Consider the following 22,180-nt stretch of genomic DNA (forward strand, 5'->3'; position numbering starts at 1 on the left):
TTTCTCTTTATCTCTCTGGGGATTGAAGGCTGTGCTTTCCTAAACTAGTGAATAAGTACTTAATACACAGATTATGTTGTCCAGGTTGTGGAAAGAGCCCAATATTAATTCCTGAGGGTCACAGAGGCTGTTAGTAGATCCTAGCCTCATGACTGAGTTCTCATCCTGTATACAGAGAGTGCTAAGGGTTCTCTTCTGGTGCCACTAGTTCTATTGCTGTTGTAAGCTGTTACATGCTATTTAGAAAGGTACGCCATTAGGAGTTTTTGGTGATTTATTTATTTTTTTTTCCCTTGGCTCTTCCATTTCAAGCCCAAGGAGTGTGTTCTTTTTTGGCTGCCACTTTTCTTTGAGCATGCCATTGTCATAATCTTTTAACCTGCTTTGGGGAATATTGGAAATGTAGATCATAATGGTGATGTTACTTCATCTGTTGTCTCTTGGTAATTATTTTTGAAGTTGGCTTTGATATTTACAATGTTTGTTTTACTGATGTTGCATATTATATAAATTAGGCCTGTTAACAATTAGTTAATATAGTCATAATTGGTATTTCTAAAGGCTTGGGTACAGTGCCAAAGTTGTGTTTGCTCCCTGTTGTTCTCACCGTTTTTTTTAGTGTTCCCATCTGTTTAATTTTGTTAGTTTATTTTAATGCCCCTAAACTATTGTTTGATTGTTTTCTGGCTCTCGGACATCTAGTGTTGAAATAAAAAAATAATTATTACTGCACTCTGATGCATTATGTATTTGATGTTTAATTTTTAATGGAGGAATCAGTGAATTCTGACTGTTGAGATGCAGTAACAGTAAAGTTCATTAAAATACCAGTAGAGAACTTGTTTTAAAATAAAATTTTTAAATAACTTTGCCAGCTGTTGATCTGAGGGAAATGAAGGTAGTTTGAACCAGAGATAGTGGTGACTGAAGTTCTCTGTCTGCAGCTGTACATAAACACACCTAGGAAACATGGGTGTATTCTCAATGAAGTTTTAATATTCAAATATTTATATAAGATTTTTAACATTCAGAATAGTATTAAGTAGCTACATCAATGTATAGAAAGTTTATTTTCTGAGAGAGAAGGAATAACTTCTTGCCTTCTCTTATAGTAGTGAATTGATAGGGGAAAAGCTGGGAATCCACAGTATGTGGTGGCACTATTCAAATCTTGTTAGTTCTATGTTTTTCTACAGAGTTATTCTTTGAGATTTTGGTTGTTCAGATTCTACTTTTTAGAATAGTAGAGGGCCTGAGAACTGGAAAATAGGCCTTTGAATCTGAGAAGATACTTCAGGAAGTCTCTATGTGAGCAGTGTCTTTGTTTTGAGAAAAACTGCTGGTCCCTGAAGTCCCACATTGTGTGGAAATTTACCTGTGCAAACCTCACAGCCAAACAAAAAGGAAGCTTCTACTTGGCATTGTGTTTATCATGAGTGAAACAAGTCCTTTAGCTGCCAAGCTATCTCACAAGATATCTTTATTTCAGAAGGCTGTAAAGAGTGAATGCACTCTAAAAATGGTTTAAGCTTTATGGTTTGAACGCTTTTTTTAATATCATAAGTTAGTCTAAAACCTCATTTCCTTCTATCAGTAAGTGATATGTAAGAAATATTTACCTAGCAGCTGACTGCTCTCCTTCAACATTTATGTCAGACCAAACTTAGGCAAAACTTTTGAATTTCACTTTACAGTTTATTTTAGCAAACTTTATGTAGAGCTTCTGATGGAAACCTTACTGTTCAATGATTTGGTGGTTAATTTTATGGTCTGTGAAGCATATAGTACATATCTGGTCTCATTACAGTCCTGTTTTGATTTCTGCTTTAGTACCAGCTAAACATGGTATATGAAAGTATTTTTTGTATATCTGTGATCATACAGTATTGAATGACTGAGAGCTACTGCAATACAGTCTTCCACACTGGGAATACTAGTGTAGAGAGATATTTGCAGCTTTGTTTAGCTTATTGGCTTCCTGTATAAAAAAATTCTCAAAATAGGTTTCTAATACTATATTAAAGCTAGTGGCCTTTTCTTTGGCAATGCTTATATCTTTTTGCTAATGAATCTCGGTTAGCAAGTGCACCTTTACGAAAATGATATGGAAGAGAATTCTCTACTTACATTTAGCTGCAAATGTATCTTAGCTTATATAATTTCATCTTAACTGATAAAATCTATTTTTCTTGGTACAGTGTTTATGAAGTCTTGTGCCATTATGCAGTAAACATTTTGTTGTTTGTTTCCTTGTCTCACCATTATTCATAAGGCTATGAATTCTTTATTCTGAAATAGTCTTTCTGTATAAAACTTTTTGTCCTTTTCCTTTCTTCTGGTAGCTCATTTTGCATTCACTTTGAGAGATGGAGGTCAGAATCTGAGCTTGGAAAAAATCCTTTCCTTAGTTGGAAATCACTTACTCAAAATGCTTATGCTCCATCTGCTGCCATAGTAGTTGACCTGCTTTGCTTCAGCATTTTTGCATTTTCTCAGTGATGGATTTTACTTGAAAGTCAGGGTCTAACAGAAGCTTATTTCGGTAGTAAGAGGGTATGTTTATATTTATAGAGAGAACTCTTCAGATTTGCTGTAGGTGAAGAGAAGCAGTTGAAGAGGGGGAATGAATCATTCTGTGAACCCAGCCAATGGTGTATTGCCCAGTGGTAACCAGCAGTGAATTTGTAGACCAGAAGTTCTTGTGTAATAGCTGAGCCTGCAGATCAAACTGTGTGACTGATACTTCTGGCCACCTGGAAACATAGTGGGGAAGGCATGTGCTTTTACCAGGGGTTGTAATAGACTAATATTTAGGGGGTAGGTATGTTTTTTGTGGTGGCTCTGTTGTTTGGGTTTTTTTTTTGGGGGTGGGCAGTCATAAAAAATGAAGAGTTAAAGTTCATCAGAATCTTGGTAAATTGACACATGAAATATGTAAGCCACTATTTGAACTAACTGCTTACAGGTTTGTTTTGTTTGTTTGTTTTTTCCCAATTGATACAGGTGGAATCAAGAGACACTTTAAACAGTATTGCCTTGAAATTTGATACAACACCCAATGAACTGGTTCAATTAAATAAACTTTTCTCAAGAGCAGTCGTTCCTGGACAGGTACTATTACACTATATATGTTGCTTATCCAACAAAGTCCTCTTTTACTGTATTTCTCATTCCTACCAGAGTGCTAAAATATTTCTCTTACTATTGGCTGTGTAAAAGAATTCTTCCTTTTTCTCTAGTCTATTACTTCTGCCTATTAAATAACTGCCTAAAAGGAAACATGTAAGGAGGCTACCTCTGTCCCTTATTTAAGATCAGAGGACTTTTAAAACTAGATATACTTAATGGTACAATAATAACACTTAGATACAAGCTGAATTGTCGCTTTGCAAATATAGCAGGCTGTTTACCAACTCTAGCTCAGCAGATACATTCAGGGTACTGCTTACAAACAGCATTCCGTGACTGTATATTACTGCCTGCAATTCAATTTTAATAAACTGAATAATGTTTCTATTCAGCTCTGGAAACTTGATGTTTTTACCAGCAGTGTATGAATTACCATTATCACTATTGGCTTTTTTTTTTTTTTTTTCCTCCTCCTGTTTTTGCCTTCAATTTTCACTTCCCCTTGAAAGCCAGGCCTGGAAACAAGTGATAGATAACAGTGGTATCACCATTTGATATTTGCCCTTTATTTGATAAAGTTCTGTGTTAAGTTTTGATTGCTGCAGAGCTTTTTCTAGGTAGCTTGAATGCCTAACGTTGCTGAAATAATGTATTAAAGGTATGAATACCTTCATTTGAATTTTTTTTTTTTTTATATATTCAGTGAGTCTGTTTCCTCATTGCTCAAATAGTAGAGTCATAGAAAGGGAAATCATTGGACACATCTTCCTGGGACACTCTTATTTCTGCAATGCTATTTACTTTTAATGCTTTCTATTTGAACCTCTTCCTCTGTTATTATGACTGGAAATCAAAATTTTATTAATATAGCATTTAAGAACTTGAAATGCTAAAATTTCAACTACTCTGTATAGTATTGTTTCTTCCCTCACCTCATAATTCTTTGAAAAGCAATGGGAGCAGGAATGGTTTTGTGGAGCTTATTTTGAGAAGGCATAGTAGATATACCTTAGCTGGTGGGAAATCTAAAGTAAATCTGAAAGCATAACTAACTTCTAACTACATTATATCTTCTTTATAGATTTTGTATGTTCCTGACCCAGACTACATTTCTAGTGTGGACAGCTCCCCCTCTCTAAGTCCTGTAAGTCCCCTATCACCTACATCTTCCGAAGCAGAGCTTGACAAGGCTACAGTAAATGTAGGTATACCTATTGTCCTTAAAATTAATTTTCCCTTACAAGTTAAATGTTACAGATGCTATGCTTTCTTCTTAAACTATCCTTTTGTTTTGGGAAGAAAGTATTAAACAACACTTGGAGTTGAAAGTAAAATAGTTCCTCTTTAAAAGTAAATACAAGATTTTAGTCTTTGTAAATTACAGTTTTCAATGTGAAAACTGATTTGAAGGCAAATTACTTGTAGCAAAATACTGTCATTGCACTCTGAAATCTGAAATTAGTTACTGTTGCATTTCTGTATTTCTACATTTCAAAGCTTGTTAAACATTTGTCTCTAATCTTATTGATAGTTTTTGTAGAAAAGATGTATTGGCAGAAATGCTCAGGTTCCTCCTGCTTGCTGTAGAGGTGTGGGAGAGTCTCTAGTTTCATTTTGCAAAATGAAGTTTAATAAAGAGGCTTTTGGTAGTAGGACTAATACAGAATTAGTTGTAGTTGACTTTTACTCAGCAGTTCCACATTTGTAGACTTCGAAAATGCTAAAAATGTTTAGCCATCCCCGTTGTGCTGTAATTCAGCTCAGATGTAGATTTTTGGGTAGGAGCATGTAGAAGCATGTCTTTCCAGTCAGCAGCATTCCATAGGGAGCAGTCCAACCAGAAAGACTCAGTATTTGAGCTTGAGTTTTTCTGCAGTTTTTGCAACTGTGATCTTATTGGGATGCATCTTCATGCATCACCACTGTTCTTTTCCCAGTTATTATCTTTTCCTCTCAAATAAGAAATTTTCGTGGTAGCATATTTTGACAGTACTCAGTCAAGCTGTCAAACATCTATTCCAGGATTCTGTGTGCTCAAAGTTTAGGAGGAAACTTAAAGCATTTACTTCTTTGCTCACATGACTTGGTCCAGAAGAGTTTAAATATAGAAGTTTTGCTTTGCTACTGAACAGGTTCCCAAGCTGCTTTACAAAGTCTATGATGGCCCTTCAACTGAAAATTACCATTTGCTTTTGCTGTGATACCTTTTCTCTTAGTATGCCAGTTTTTATGTCTACTGTCATTTGTGCTGAATAATTTCTTTTATGTTTGATGGCAAACTGAGGGTGGTATAGCACAATAAAGAGACTCGCCTGTAAGAATACATTTTTGTATCTTGTATCTATATCAGTCTCAGAAGGACCTACCCATGTAACATATGTTGTGAGAAGTTGCTCAAGGGAAAAATTATCAATTTTACTATTGGAAATCAGTGCTTTTCCTACAGGATCCATACCAGAAAAATGTCTTATTCTTTTTTTTGTCAATTATTTTGTGTATCTCTTAGCATATGGTGGATAAGGAAATGTAAAAGTGTAACCATACCTGTAATTTGTTTGAGAACTTTTTATTGACTGTATGCTCATATCAGAGATAAAAACTTGGAAGTATAGAAGGGAAAAAAGTAAATGAAAATACTTCAAGACCTCTTCTGCAGAAGATTTTTTTCATTTAGTGTAGTCAGTCTAGTGGTAGCAACACTTGGAATGTTTAACTGACACTTTATTGTTACATAACTATTTCTTGCATCTTGTTACATGTTGTGGATCATTACAAGCAGTTCTTAAATGCTTCAGGGAAAGTCACATTGGCAATGAGACAACATATAATAGTGTTTATTATGTTTCTGAGGCCTTTCAAAATACATCTGAGGAAAGAAGAAATATTTGTCAAAAAGTAAAGGAACAGATATTACTTGTACTTGTCAGTGTTGGACTGTGTGCATTTAGTTTTGTTTTCAGTCTCTCCAGCAATACAAAAGGCACTCAACTTCTACCTGAGCAGTTAAGGCTGGAGAATTTTGATCTTCATCGTAGCACTCGTCTTTCATGTTTTTCTTTTCTCTTTTTGCTGATTGCTGTCATTATGAAGGGGAAAAATACTAGTATACATTGTCTAGTGCTCTCTTGTTATATGTCTTCTTTGAATGTCCTCCAGTTTTGACACCAGATTTGCAGTTTAAATTAGAGCATGTTTCAAGCTGAATATGTGTTCCTCTGCTTATATAATGTAAAGGCATCTTCTCTCTGCTCTGGTCAATAGAATCAGTGACTTCTTGTTACAAATTTAATAAGGCAGCTAAAAAATACCTGAATGCCTGTTCAGTCAAAAATAAACTGACATGTTCTATTCATGTTCTTCTGTTTATTGAACATTGGAGTAGTTTAGCACAGCCATGTGGCTAGATACAAACTAACATGTAGCTGATGTAAGACCTGAATAACTTTGTTAAATTTGAGGGGGTTTTGGTAGCTTTTTGCACAGTTGTTGGGGTTTTTTTTTGTTTGGTTGGTTTCTTTGACTTGCAGCATTTTTTGATGGGGGAGGGGGTTGGTTTTTTTAAAATTCTGCTACACTTAAGCTAAGATTTCAGTGTGTATTTCAATACTTTTGTTGCTGTCAGTGTAAGAACTAGCTTTGATTTTGAAGCTTTTCTGATGCTGCTGGGTTTTTGAAAGATTTCTTCATTTAGCAGTCTTAAGCACATATTTGAGAATATCCTTTTGAAGATGCTTTGCTACCTATAAAGCTTAAAATCCACTTCAAAATAATATATAGTGACAAGGGCACCATCATTAAATTGGAAATGCTGTCGTTGTGGTGGTGCATCCCCCCAGCCCCTCCCTTTCCCAAGCCATACTGAGATCTGAGTGTGTCATGTGGCAATATGATGAGAAATAGCTGGCTTATTGAGAGTGGGCTTGGATATCAGCTGAGCGCTTTAAGAGCCACTTGCTGAGTTATGTGTCACAAGAGTGACCCTGTGGTTTTCAGTAGGAAGGTGTTTGTAGAAGGAGAATTAATCTCCATGAAGTTTGTTTCCTAATTATACCTTGATTAGCTTTTTCAGCAGAATTCAGTTTAGTGTTCTGTATATTGCTTTGTTTTTTTGGTTGATCTGTAATGAAGGTTGAAAGATGCTGGCAAGGGCTAAAGTAGTTCCAGAGGGATGATGAACTGAAAACAGTTGTGCATAATGTTCCTAGATATGACTAAAAGCATTTCTCTACAATCTGTACTAGTGAGTAGAACTGAACAGGAAAGCAGAAAACCAAAGGGAACATGAGAATTCCCATTTCCTAAAAATAGTAATATTTCATTAGTAACTAAAAATAGCAATTATATATGAAGTGGAAGTTTTTAGATGTGGGTGATATTCTTTGCCTATAAAATAGGCTTTGCTGAAGTCTGTCTACTGTTTGTTTATCTTTAATTTGAAAACAAATTTTTTTTGTTGTTTGTGCTGTCCTTGGTAGGGTTCCATGTTCAGTATTTAGTTAGATATACTGGTAGATGTTGAGCTAGATAACTCCATTATCTTCCCAGGGAAGTCATGAAGGAAATCCTCTGACAGTTAAATCCAGGCATGTGAATGACAAAGATGGTTGGAAACAGCCAGAGAGAATCTACCAAGGCTTTATCATATCTGACAAAACTGGTTGCTTTCTGTGAGGAAATGACAGGCTCAGCAAATGAAGGAAGAGCAATGCATGTTTCTTACCCTAACCAGAGTCAGGCCCTTGACACTGTTCAAAAGCAGCCTTGTTAAAATACTGGAAAAATGTCAACTGAATGGGTAGAATAGAACATGGGCCAGTAAAATTGCCAGGATCATTCTGTTCAAACTTATTCAGCATTTGTGTATGTGGTTTTTTGAAAAATGAATCATAGAATAATTTGGGTTGGAAGGGACCTTAAAGATACCCAGTTTCAAACCCTCTGCCATGGGCAGGGACACCTTCCACTAGACCAGGTTACTCAGACCCCCATCAGCCTGGCCTTGAACACTGTTTGCTGTGGTGATGGTCAGTTTCAAATCCTTGAGAGTCCTTATTGTGGCAGTTCTTTTATAATCTGCCCATCAGTGACCTGGTCAAATAACACAGCAGAAAATCTCCAGAAGCTGATATTGAAAAAGGCAAGTTGCTAAGTTCTTCTTTGTTTCTTTGTATTTCCTTTCAGGATTCAGATGGAGTCCAACAGAAGGAGTCAGCTGTTTCACCAGCACATGCATGTGTTCGTCCTTCAAGAGTGGTATCATCCACCTCCGAAGAGGAGGAAGCATTTACAGAGAAATTTCTAAAAATTAATTGCAAGTACATCACTAATGGCAAGGTATTGAAACATTTAGGTTTTACTGTTATTGAGTAGGATGTAATAATAAGCACATTTAAAGCATAAACATAGAGTAGACTTTAGTCAAGGATGGGGAGATGAATCAACTCATGTGCACATGTCTGTATAAATATACTAATATTTTTACTCACTTTTTCCTTTGGATTCTCCAGGTCTCTTGTTCAGGACATGATGCAAACATTTGATACATGACAGACATCCCCAATACTGTACTGTTACATAATTCTTGTATGTTGAGGGCATGAGGTCTGTTTGTTCCTTATGTTAGTATCTTTCATAAATAATTTTCTTTACTTACAGTGGAAAAAAACATGCCTTAAACTATGCTAGCAAATATACAGTTGTGTAGCTTTGCTTCCTTTTTTTTTTTTTTTTTTCTTTCTAAAGCAGAGCAGAGTGAGCAGAACAAAGCTTTGATTCTGCAGACAAGTTCTGTATAGTTGACTGTTTTGTGTGGTATGGTAGGAACCTTGATTTTCTTTTTTTCTTTGAAGCATTACACTTCTCTCAATAGCATTGTTACACAAAATGCCTCCGTGTTAGTGACACTTAATTAACCTCTCTTCACCTCAGAAGTGCACAAGTCTTTCACAGACTTCTAGGGATTGAGATAATGTCAAAACACTTTACCTCAGAACACTTTGCCAAAAATCAAAATGTATTGCTCTCCTACCTCACAGAAAATTTACTGTTAAATACTATCTATGAAAAATGCCTTCACTCAATGAATGCAATAAAATTCAAAGTACTTGTAATACTTCGTCCTTTGCCTGAAGTTTAGGTATGTATAGAGAAATACTGCTGTTTCTGTGTTGTTCAGCAATAGGTTTACAGCTAATGTACACTAATGGTAAACAGATTAGGAAGAATCTCCTAAAATTAATTTTTTTTCCCATCTCCTAAAACTAATTTTGCAAATCTGAGTGTCTAGGCTTGAAACCTTTTGACAATATTTACAAATTGACAAAAGCTACTTGGTAGAAGTTGGTGAGTCAAGTACTGGAACAGCTTTGTTTTTTACTTTATTGTGCTCTGCAGGTAGTTTTCTTCACTCACTGCACTGTAGGTGAGTTTATTAGGTTGATCCTAGGTACATCCTTACTTACCAGTTTTAAATGCTGTAATGCAGAGGAATTGAGACCCGTGATCCTTTGTGGGGTTAAAATTTACAGTGTATCATTTATGTGATATAATTTCTCCTCAGAATATTACAGGGAGTATTAACAACATCTTTGACTTGCAGCATTATAGTCTATTTTCTAAGAGCTTCAGGGAGAATTCTGTTTCTAAAAAGTTGTATAACCCATTGCAGTGTCTATTCATACTTGGGGAGGTGGGTGGGAGAAAAATGATGACTGACTTGCTCAGATTTGAGTGCCAGATCTTGTAAGTTTTGCATTTAATTTAGACTTTGTGCCACATATGGTAAGAATGTCCTTCTGAATGTTGTCTTGCCTCTCCCAGATACATTTTCTCATAATGCAGAATCAAACTTTCAAAAGTTTTCTGGAGAGAGCTTAAAAGATTCATCTCTGCTTGGAAAGTGATTTTTGAAGCTCATAGTTAGCCATCCTTTAGGGCTTCAGCTGCGAAGTCTGTCATCACTGTGACTGCTTCTTGTAAACTGAAATCTAGTGAAAGCCTGTATTTCAGTGTGTCTATGCTAAAGGGCTTTTATTAGGGTAAGATGGTCTCATTTCTCACTTTTTAAGACTGCTTATTCTGTGAATGGTTGGAGTTGGGTTTAGTCACACTTGTGACTTTCTGGAAAAGCACAAGAGGAATTCTCTGAGGAGCAGTGACTGGAACCTGGAATGCTTGTTCTGTTCATTGCACTTGTTCTGCATTAACTGGTTTTGGCTACTGATAGAGGCAGGGTCTTGAGCACAGTAAGAGACAGGGTCATGTGAATATGCCACATTCTGTACAGACAATAAATCAGTGTAACCAGTGTGCTGCAGTCACACCTCGACTCACTGCCTACTGCATATGTAGGTGTGCCCTTAGAAAAGTGTTCTGCCCCGTGGGTTATTTTTTTAATTTTTTGTACTGTTCCTTGAGGCAAAAAAAAGGTACTTTAGAAAGTCTGCTTGATTGTAACTGAAACTAGTAAGGGAGGTTTGAAATTCATTCTTATTTTTGCTAACTTACTTAACTGTTTTGAAATGTAGTAGGTAAAGGAAAATTACTGATACTGAGGCTTGAAAAAACCCAAACCACTGACCTGGAAATGAGAGCACAGAAAGCACATATTTGGTGTTCATTAAGTGAAAGGGAGGACACTGACAAGGTTCGAAACTTGTACAAGAAAATAAACAATATAAATAATAATACAATAAATGTTATTTTATATTAGAAGCTTCATAAATCATAAATTAACGTTTTTATTCAATCTTGTGTGTTCAAGAATGTAATAGAATTATTTAGAGAACTTATCTTTGAAAGCTTCTTGTTAGGAGCCCTTTCAAATTTTTGTAGAAATGTTTTACTGAACTGCTTAATCTTAATGTGTGGGCTCACCAATGTGATAGTTTGGCTCTAAACCTCCCTTCATAATGATTGTTCAGATTTCCACTTCAGGTATTGCATGGGATTTAAAGCTTCCATTTCCTGAGATGCAAGGAATTTTAATGGTAAGATGACAAAACTGATTCAGAACTGAATATCTGCATGTGCAGTTTAATCTACTTTCAATATGTATGTTTTTATGTACCTGGATTAATATTTTCTGGACCAGCTTTAAGACTCATGGAATCTATTTTTTAATACGTAGAGTAGCCACATGGTTTTCAGTTATAGAGTGGATTAGCATTTCTCTTTGAGGATCTTAAATCTGAACTTCACCTCAATAGAATTTGACGTCATGGCTTTAATATCTCTTGCATACAGGAAACTTGACTTCTGCAAGTACTATTTTGGGGAGTTTTGGTCCAGACCCAAAACTTCCTCTAACAGTATCATGTTGAACTACTTAGTAGCTACATGCCGAGTCTAATTTGTATTTCATTTTCATAGACAGTATTTTTAGTATTTTTTCTCTCAACAACTACTTAGTAATTATGGTCCAAGAGGAACAAGTCAGTGATTATTTTGTGGGGGAGGATGTCCTAAAAAGCTGTTTCCCAAGGTTCTGTAGCAACAATTGAGCTGCTTATATATGTTCATTTTTTAAATAATTTTTTTCCCAAGCACTAGAAAATCAAGAGCTTAGAGCAAACATCATTGTATGGGAGTCATGTAGCAGTTGGTGGTGTGCATGCCATTGTCCAGCGGTTTTGCTTGAGCTTGAGATCTGATTTGCAGATCTCTCTAACAACATTGTTAGTACAAATAGTTCTCATGGCTGTTTTGAAAAACTGAATTTGTAAAAAATAAAGTCAAAGCCTTGTTTCTGAAATGTTGAGTATTTATTTTAAAGGGATTTGGGCTGAAGACCCAATGTAATAGCCCACAAAGGAGAGTCTGGGTTCGTCTTCTTGTCTTAATATTGCTAGACAAGGGCATAGAAAGAGCTTTGTTTTTCATAAATAAGCCCCCATAATATTCTTCATTTTGAAGAATGTATTCACATTGAAAATATTTCCAGTAGCTCAACCAGTCAGAGAAAGAGCTTGGAAACTTTCTCCCTGCTCCAAAAGCAAGGAACCAAGGAGATTATATATGGGGAGCAGACTAGGCTCTCGGTCATCTTTGGTGCTTATGAGATAGCAGGGGATATTAGCTTCTTGTTGTTTGAAGTAACTTACCAAGAACACCATTACAGAATCATATAGGTTGGAAAACGCCTCTAAGGTGAAGTCCAATCTTTCCCTGATCACCACATTGTTAATAAGAGCATGCCATAAGTCATTTCTTGAACTTTGAAGGATGGTGACTCTACCACCCTCCTGGGCAGCCCATTCCAATGCTTAACAATCCTTTTTGTAAAGAAATTCCTCATGATGCCCAGCCTAAACCTCCTCTGGCACACCTTGAGGACATTTCTTCTTGTCCTGTCCCTGCTTGCCTGGGAGAAGAGGCCAATGCCCACCTGGCTACAATCTCTTTTCCCACAGTTGTAGAGAGTAAAAAGCTCCCCCCACTTTCTCTTCTCCGGGCTGAACAAGCCCAGATCCCTTGCTGCTGCTCACAGGACTTAATCTCTAGACAATTCACCAGCTCAACTGGTCTTTTATGGACTTGCTCCAGCACCTTGATGTGCTTCCTGAATTGAGGGACCCAGAACTGAACACAGTATTTGACGTGTGTCCTCGCCAGTGCTGAGCAGTGACAATCACTGCCCTGGTCTTGCCAGACACACTATTGATACAGAGATGCTCTAGGGTTTTTCCTGGTGCCACCATTATTATTATATAATTTTATTGATTTTATTATATAATACCCATTCCTGGGTATTTTATGAGACACCTGTGACATCTGCTGCCATAGTGCATAAATATGTATGAGCAATCAGAATAGTTTTAGAACCTTAAATGACTGCATGGTACTAAAATGCTCAGGAGTTGATATTGTGTACTCTGGTACAATAGTTCTGGAGCATATGTATTTCTGAGCATTACTTAGCTACCTGGGTTAACATTCAGTGATCCTTAGAGATAATAATGAAAAGTGACAGAAATGCTAATGCTAATTAGTGTATTATTAAGAATTTAATTTTGATTAATTTGGAGCAGCAGTTATTGTCTAGAAAAGTATCCTGAAGTGTTCATGTACTAACTGTGGACCATGTCTAGTAACTTTTGAGCCAGAAATGTTGCATTATGTTTTTTAAGTAAAGAAGAATGAAATAGGTCATCTCTTTTTAAAGTGCTATCAATTCATTGTTTTCAAGATACATGTATTATCTTTCACTTCCTTATAGTAATGGCAAATGAACTGTTTGATCAGCTACTTTGTCAAGTAAAGATAAAAGTCTGATAGGTCTGAGAGTTTAATTCTCAGTTTCTATTGCTGTAGTAAATTTTACATGGAAATACACTTTCCAATTAATTTTCATGTTGAATGCCTTCCTACCTATTGGTGTTGGGGGTTTCTTCTAAGGTTGAGATAAGATTTTATTATTTCTAGCTGTATCTTTGAGACTGCTGTAGGCTTTAGGATGTTCCATATGCGTTAAGGCCATGTCAATGTATCGGTTTGGGATTCTTTGCCCATTAGACAGGTCATTGTTCTCTAGGAAGCTTCTTTTTACAATAGAAGGTCTCTTAAGCTTGTTTTTCTTATGTATTGCATAGGCTTGCACATGCACAGATTTTTGTCCTTGATATGGTTTCCTTAAGATACTAACAAGCCTGGCTTGTAGTCTTTGGGAGGGGTAAGTTGGTGTTTCCTGAACTAAAACTGAGTCTGAAGCAAGACAACTGAAATGAGTGGTTCATGTGTAACTGATTCTTCATACATGTTATTCTGATGATGTGACTCTCTAATATTCAGATAAGCAATGTCAAACATATGAAGCTTTTTTCCTTGATCAGTTTTTGTCCTATGCTGTCAGCTGAAGCAGTTTTATCCATGCTCTTGAAAGCAAGTTATGAAGCATTGGAGCTTGTTCACACCAATGGTATCTTAGTTGTGACAGCACACCCCTTGACAGGAAAATCACCTCTTTATTGCCTCAAAAGCTTTAGCACTTCCTGTATACTTAATTTATCAAGGAAATTTCATGAGATAGCAAACAAATGAAGACAGTATTATTCTGGGAATGAAAAGCTCTTTAATGAACTCAATTACTGGTTTTATCTGCAGAGTAATACATAATTATGGAAGTTGGTGTTGAACACTTAAATCCTTCAGATAGAGCAGTCATACAGCCTTACCATTGTCTCTTCAGCATGGCTGTTTTGAATATCCACGTGCAGTATATGGGCAGTGAAGGAATAGAATAGGATATTTTAGTAGGAAGGGACCTACAATGCTCATCTAATCTAACTGCTTTCAAGACTGACAATTTCTGGGTCAGATCCAGAGAGTATTAATAAAATTCCATTTTCATGACCATTAATGAAAGAGCTCAGATGTAGAAAAGCTGTTGCTTTTTTGTTTTAATTACATACTGGATTTACAGAAGGTACATTTGTTTAAAGAGAAGCAGTCATTCTTCTGAGTCGACTCACTAACTTCTGTAGTCATGTTAAATTTGTTTTCTAGACTACAATAGGTATAACAAAATGGAGACTTGACAGTTGTCCTCTTGGAAGACAACCTTGAAAGTCTATTTCCACAATACAGTGCTAGGAAAGAAATGCCCTTAACAGTCTTGTTTCAGTGCCTTAAACACCTTGGAATTCTGTAAATGTCTTCTGCTGACTTCAGGGTCTTCAGTACATGTGTTGCACTCTAAAAGGTGTATATAAAATCTGATTAAGCACTAAACAACTAACAGACTCAAGTTCAGATGCTTGGGCTGCTTTTGAGACATGTCTTCATTTTTCTATACTAGAAATAGCATTGGTCATTGTTGTAGACTTCAATAATATTTTTTTTTTTGGTTTGGGGTTTTTTATAACTTGAAATTTTCTTTTTACTACTTTGCATCTTTGTTTTCCTACTGTGAAGGTCATCAGCCATCACCAAGGAACAAAATTTCTGAAGTTCAAAAGAACTGTATCTGTGTTTGTGCTGTGTGAACTAGTGCGCTGTCTTTGTGCTGAAATAAAATTGAAAACAATCTCTTCCAATGCACACAGTTTATAGTAGTTGTGAATGTTTTATCGATACGATAAATATTTAATTCCTTCAACAGCATATGAAGTGAGTTCTTGAATGAAAGTTTGGAATGTCTGTCCACATTTGTAAAATCTTTAGGATCTGTAACTGAAGTATTCCTGTCATTCTACTTAAACCTAAATTTTCTCCAGTTGGTAGTTTTAGCTCAAACTTTACTGTTGCAACAGTTAAATGAATTTCTGTAGCAGGCAATTGTTGTTTGCATGTGTTTCTAACTTTTGTTCAAAAAAAGTTCTAAATATTGTAAATTAACTTTGTTTTTAACTTGTATAAGAACCCTACAATTCATAGTAAGAATATCAACCTCAAAGTTTTTCCATAGTCAATATTTAAACTTGCATTAATGTACTGCAGCAGTATCATTGTGGTTAAAAACATCCAAAGTTTCATCTTTGATAATCTTGAGTATTTTTTATTCTAGTTTCATTCTGTAAATGTGGTTGTCCAATCAGTCATATGCATTAAGTTAGAAGGAATTGTATCAGCATCTCTGTTACTTTTGTGTAAAGCAAATTAAGATAAATGACAGGTTTGAAGGTCTCTCTAAATAAATACTTGAAAGTGAGAGAGGAGTTAAGAGTTAAGTTTTAGATAAAAATTGCTTTCAAACCTACCAATTAAGCCCTGTAGTTATCAGGGAAGGATGTCTCCTTATCTCAGAGGAGCTGTTTAGTGTATTCTTCAGTGTCTAAGGGTTTATCTTACTTTACTAAAATGAGTTATTGACTATTTATGAGGAATAAACTGTTCTCTTTTGGGAAAGCAGGTGGTATTAATTTGCTTCCTCAGAAAAAGTTGCCGTTTCTTGTGTTTAACAGTGACTTAATAACATAACAGGTTGCTGAAGTATAAATAATGGCTTGATTTTAAAAAAATAGAAAACACCTTTTTCCTACTGAAAAATGAAGAATAAGATGAAATTTTGAGGAGAAAAATTACCACTTCTTTTCCCTCTCATTTTAGGGTACGGTCAATGGTGTGCTGCTAGTGACACCCAATAATATCATGTTTGATCCTCATAAAATGGATCCTCTGGTCCAAGAGAATGGCTGTGAAGAATATGGCATCATGTGTCCAATGGAAGAAGTGATGTCAGCTGCTCTGTATAAAGAAATTGTGGACAGCAAAATTAAGGAATCATTAAGCATGTAAGATAGAAGAGTATTTGTAAAGCTTTGAATAAATCTGAACTGTAGCCACATTGCTGACCATACAAAGCCAGCATTTTCCTTCTTTTTCTTATTAGAAAAGGATATCAAAGAATGGCTTGGAAAGATCCTATAGAAAGTTTGCCTTACCTTCAGTTCTCACATCCTATATATGATACAGGATAATTTTTCTATATACTTGGATTCTAATTTCCTCCAATAGTCTCTTATAAAGATCGGTGGTACCACACCATTTCCTCTGCCCTTTCCCCACTATGGAAACAACTACCATTCAATTCTACTATTGAACTACTATTCAATTCTTCAATAATTTAAAAACTGGTGTTCACAGTAAGAAAGTGCAGCTTTGACAATTTTAGGTATAAATTTTTATTGTTTAGCATTTTTCCCTTGCTTTTCAATGCTGTTGCTCTGAAAAATGTTTTAAAGTCATTTTTTAAGATTTTTATATTTATCATGTGTCTAGGAGTATATTTTTCTCCCTTTGTGGCTAGGGGAGAGACTGAATATTCACCTTTAGATGTAGTCTTTTTTCGGAGTAAACAGTGAATTTGGACTGGTGAGCTCTAAGCACTGGTGTTTAGTGAAGCAGGCATTTACAATCAACTTTAAAGAGCATTATGAGAAATCTTTGGTCCGTTCTTTCTGGGTTTTTATGCTGGCCTTTTATATTGTCATCACAAAAAGCTAAATTCTGTCTTGAAAACCAAAAAGGATTAAAAAAAATTGTCACATTTATCTATCACAGACCATAAAGCACGAACATTTGCAGACTACCTCGATTATCTAGCTGCAGAGAAGTGGGCTTCTTTAACCAAGGAAGTGTAAAGCTGCTTGATATATAATGCTATACCCACTTAAAATAGTTGCATTTTTAAGACACTCTGTAACTCTTAAAAATACCCTCTTACAGTTCAAATAGGTAGTGCCCTAACCACATCTTTCTTGATAATCTTAACTATGTGGACACTTAGAAGTAGTAACTTGCCTCATAGCATTTTTAAACTCAGTTTTGGCATAAACCTGGGAGGGAATTGGTATCTTGGCATGGTCTTGTTTGCTGCCCGATGTCATGTGTCTATTGAAAGGGCAACTGAAGTACATGTTGCTACAGTAGTACTTTTGGGGCTTTTGATGTAGAATGATGATACCTTCAGCATGATTTCTTTCTGGAAGTTTATTTTCCAGTCTGAGTTTTAAGAAGTTGCTCACAGTTCCTATTTCAATTGATATATAGTGGAAAGAATTAGATGACTCTATGCTTGAATCATGATATCGCAGTTGCAAAACAAGTATTTTTCTAAAATGTTTTGTTTTTCTAAAACAAGTCATTTTCTAAATGACTTAATAATGCTGTTGATTTTTGTGCTCCTGTAGCACATGCATTTTCTGTTTTATTTATAACATGCATATTGAATGAAAACGTGTCTGCTAATTAGTCACACTCTGCATACAGAGGCCTGTATGTCCAATTTGATTTATCTTTCTTGTCAGCATTATAAACCAGTGGATGGAACACTAGCTGCTAGCATTTTCTTCAGTCCCTGCACTTTTGTGCCTTAGCTAAATATGAGGCATATTTGTAAATTTGGGGAAAAACAAAAATCAAATCTTTTAAGTCTGTAAACAGAAGTCCTAACAGCTTCAGCTAGATCTGATAAGTCTCATGTGTCTTGAGGTGTTGGACACTTAAATCATGTTTTCTCATGTTCATTCTCATTGTTTGGTTTTTTTTTTAATATGTATTCCACTGTTATAGTTAACCTTCTTCCACTCTCCCAATTTTGCCAACTGTCAAACCCACTTAAACTTGAGAAAGCAGTCTTATTTTCAGTATTCAGACTTGATATGGAAAATGGTCATAAGCCCAATGGGTGCTTTGGTTCTTGAAACCAAAATTTCATGTTGTATAATTTTATATATAAGCCACAATCTATACTGAAACTGCACAAAAAATGTTTGACTGCATACAGATGTTTTATGATTTCATAAACCTTATATTGTGCTTGTATAAGAGCAACTCTAATGAGCATAATCCTGAAAATTTAAAGAAATGCCCTAGTCTAATAGGTGATGAATTCTAAAGCTGAATCCACATGCTTTGTAAGCAAAATTACTCCATCAGCTAAAGCTTAATACAAGTTTCCTGTTAATGCTTAGATAAGAGGGTGCATACGCTTTGCAAATACCCTGAATTTAGCAGCATTTCAATAATATGATGTAAGTGAATATAAAGTTTTGTGAGACTGTGGAGTGAATTTATTGTCCTTCAAAACAGAGATTAATCTACAAGCTTCTTAAAAACATTTAGTACTAGGTAATGAAAGAGTTATTCCATTACATTGGAAGATGGCAAAGAAGTTAACATTGAGAACACTAGTTGAGAGTACATTTAAATATGAGAATTTTTTGTGATGGCTGTATACTGCCCATGTTTTTTGACAACAGTGAAAAGCTTGAGTTCTGTAGACCTATGTGAACATGTTCATAGTACCTTTCTAGTCTTCTAATAGTCATAGAACTTCTAGTTAGTTTATTTTGAAAGACAGGTTTAAGAAAGATTATTTCCATAAAATAAATTTTTATGCTTGACTTTTTTTTTTTTTTTTTTTTTTTAACACTATTTATCAGCATCTTCAATTGTATCAAGCAGTTTGGGGTTTATTTTGCCAAACAGTGGTTTCCTCAAAGTTAGGTACCTGTTGAAGACACTAAACATAGTTTCAGGTATTTTCTGTGGGCAGAATAGTGAGAGATACATTGATGGTTTCTACTATTCTGCATTTACTTGCTTTGATATCTGAGATTAGACCAGATGATTTCTGCCATTCACTTCTTACCTATGAGCTATGTTTCAGATTCCTTGTAAGATGGAACATTTCTGTACAATTGAACTGACCTGTTGGATAGACAAAACTTCAAAGAGTGAACGATTTTTCTAATTCATTCACATTCTATAGTTGTGTGTAGCTTTTTGTTGGTTTTACTTTGGTTTTTATTTTACTTTCACACTTTTATTGCCTCTCACAATCTTGTTAGTTTCATAGGAGAGTTTCTTGTGAAGGCAATGTCATGAACTTGGGAAGTCCCAGCTATGTTATACTGGCAAAATGTCAGCCATGTTTACCATTATAGTATCACATTTTATACTTGTTTATTATTAATGCTCTGGATTAAGTTGGTTTTTAGAGTGTTTAAGATCTTGAAGAAAACCTAGTGAAGAAAAGAGCTTGATACTTTACATGTACCTGTTATAACAACATTATTATTTTGCTCAACAGAGATGTAGAGCAGCTGTCAGTAAGAGAACTTGGCCATTCCAAGAAAGCTGCAAAGAGCAATGCAGATGACACGGATTCCAGGGTTCGGGACACGGGCAATGACAGTGCCAGTACTGCCCCAAGAAGCACAGAGGAGTCTCTATCAGAAGATGTATTCACAGAATCAGAACTCTCTCCAATACGTGAGGAGCTTGTTTCCTCAGATGAGCTTCGACAAGATAAATCTTCTGGAGCATCATCGGAATCTGTCCAAACAATAAACCAGACTAGTGCTGAATGTTTAACAGTCATTTCAGACTCAAATGAAGCTGCCAGTGACTTAAAGCCCAGTGCCGAAATGGTTGTAGGTGGTAAACAGCTTGGTACCCACTTAAGTTCAGAAAGTGCTAAAATGTCTATAAAGGGGGGGGAAGAACCTGGTGAAAATACTGCAGATGTCCTCCAGCAATCTTTGCAAAGATCACAAGGTAGCAAGGAGAGAGAAGTGAGCAAGAATCAGGGTTCTTTACTAGGGAAAAAAGCAGATAATGAGATGGAAGAGGAGTGTTCGGGTTGTGAAGATACCACAGACTCTCAAAAGAAAGAGACACCTAGCAAAGGAAAAGTAGTGGGAGAGCAAAGTCAAGACTCAGAGGCAGAAGTTGAGGAACTCCGCAAGCTCTGGAAGACCCACACTATGCAACAAACAAAACAACAAAGAGAAAACATGCACCAGGATTCACAAAAAGAAATCAGTCGGAAAGCTGTATCTGCAGGAGATGGGCGGTTAGAAGGTGAGTCAGTGGGTATTTATGGATACAGTATTAAACCTGCACATTTACAATCTATCACCCTCCAGCTGAATGGAAATTTTGGATTCTTTTCATTCTGTATGATATATCTCTCCATGTGCTGGTTATATTTTTCATTGGCTTGAAGACACTCCAAAGTTAAACTTTACATAAACTATTGGAGAAAATATTGCTTAGGAAAATGAAAACATAGATAACTTTGTCGTTCTTCCTCATTGAAATGATATATATGATCATATTAAATCACAATATTTTTGTAGGAGAGATTTAAACCTGTAAAATCAGATTCATGGTGCATTAGTCACTATACAGCTCAGTTAAAAATGTTCTTTAGCAATCAGTTAGCTGTTACTTAAATTTTTATCCTAGTGGACGTGTGTGAATGAATTTTAGGGAATTAATTTGATGTCATTTGTAGCATATCTGCTTTGTGGTTAAGGTTTATGGTGTGAGCAGCAAACACTAGAGTTCTTAACACTGATGCTTTCAGAATGTTGTTTCACTTGCCACTTGTCTTACTTTGATGCTGACTAGAACAAGGTTAAGCATCCAAAGAGCTTGGTTCAGGACAAATAAGGGCTAGATGTCAGGGAACTGGTGCTCAGGATACAGGGAGCAGCTAGGTTTTATTTCTTAAGTGTCTTGATTCTTCTGCAAAAATCAGGGTCTGGGATTATTAGTTGGAAATTGCCCATAAAGTCTGTTCAAGTTTTTATCATACAGAAATATGCTGTGCCTTTAAATAACTTAATTATGCTTCTGGATGAACCTGATTTTGCTTTCTGAAAAATTCACAAGTTACTTTCCGATGTCTTCTGAACTTACTGATGGAAATAACTGAACTATTAGTTTTAATTGTGCAATATTTGGGGGACTAGAAGAGAATTTATTAGTGTGTGATAGGCATTAAGGAGAAGTGAAATGCATTTGAAGGTTAAATTCAATATGTTAATTATTTAATTTGAAATTATATTGAATAGACGTACATTATTTGGTTAACAGTAATTCATCTACACTTCAAAATCTTATGTAATAGTTTTTGCTTGTTGGGCTTTTTTTGGCTGGTTGGGATTTTTTTCTTCTTTTAAGGAAGTAACTAAATTTTGAAATTTGAAGCAGATGAATGCTGCATAATTCTGTGATAAGTTTGACTTTTATGCCCTAAATATTGCAAGTAGTCCCCTGGCAAGTGTCAGCTAGCAGTAGTTGCTGAGTGACTTTAAGAAAATTCAGGTACTATGTGTTCTTTGGCACAATCACTGCTTTTCTTACAAATGAATATTTGTAACTCAGTTGCATTAAATGCTTTAGTTTTGGTTTTTGATAAGATTGTATCATTGAATGACTGCACATTATTCATGTTTTATGTGATCTGTATATTTGCAGAGAGAATATATATATATATATAACCAAAAGAAGTGTCTGCAGTCCTACAGATTAGTGTTGGCTGTATGCACAGTGCTGCTGCCTCACTCAAGGCTGATGGGGTGAAGTACAAAGAAGAAAATAGAAAATTAGAAGCTCTTTTTGGAGTTTCTACCAATTCAATCCAACTTCAGTAGGAATTATTACATTTGTTCTTCTTGCATGTTGCATTAGCAGAATGCGAATAAATGAGTAAATTATGAAGTAATATTTCTCAACCTAGTTAGATTTGGTGAAGCTTCTAGAGGCATAGTTAAGCAGAACAAAGGGTAAAAGCATAGATCTGCTGTAAAAGCATCAGAAT

At 35.6% G+C, this 22,180-nt stretch overlaps 1 protein-coding gene across 8 annotated transcripts in view; it reads left to right on the plus strand.

Moving 5' to 3' along the window:
• Nucleotides 1–22,180, plus strand: part of OXR1 (oxidation resistance 1) — a 257,813-nt gene that overhangs the window by 199,711 nt on the left and 35,922 nt on the right. For 7 of the 8 annotated variants that reach the window (XM_033512417.1, XM_015617464.3, XM_033512415.1 and 4 more), the window contains 5 exons: nt 3,004–3,111; nt 4,211–4,330; nt 8,311–8,463; nt 16,174–16,358; nt 19,661–20,433. In XM_033512417.1, coding sequence (XP_033368308.1) covers nt 3,004–3,111; nt 4,211–4,330; nt 8,311–8,463; nt 16,174–16,358; nt 19,661–20,433 — 1,339 coding nt within the window. The remainder of the gene's footprint in view (nt 1–3,003; nt 3,112–4,210; nt 4,331–8,310; nt 8,464–16,173; nt 16,359–19,660; nt 20,434–22,180) is intronic. The other variant, XM_033512416.1, reaches the window with a different exon arrangement.

This window comes from Parus major, chromosome 2 (genome assembly GCF_001522545.3).
Source record: "Parus major isolate Abel chromosome 2, Parus_major1.1, whole genome shotgun sequence".
Lineage (NCBI taxonomy): Eukaryota > Metazoa > Chordata > Aves > Passeriformes > Paridae > Parus > Parus major.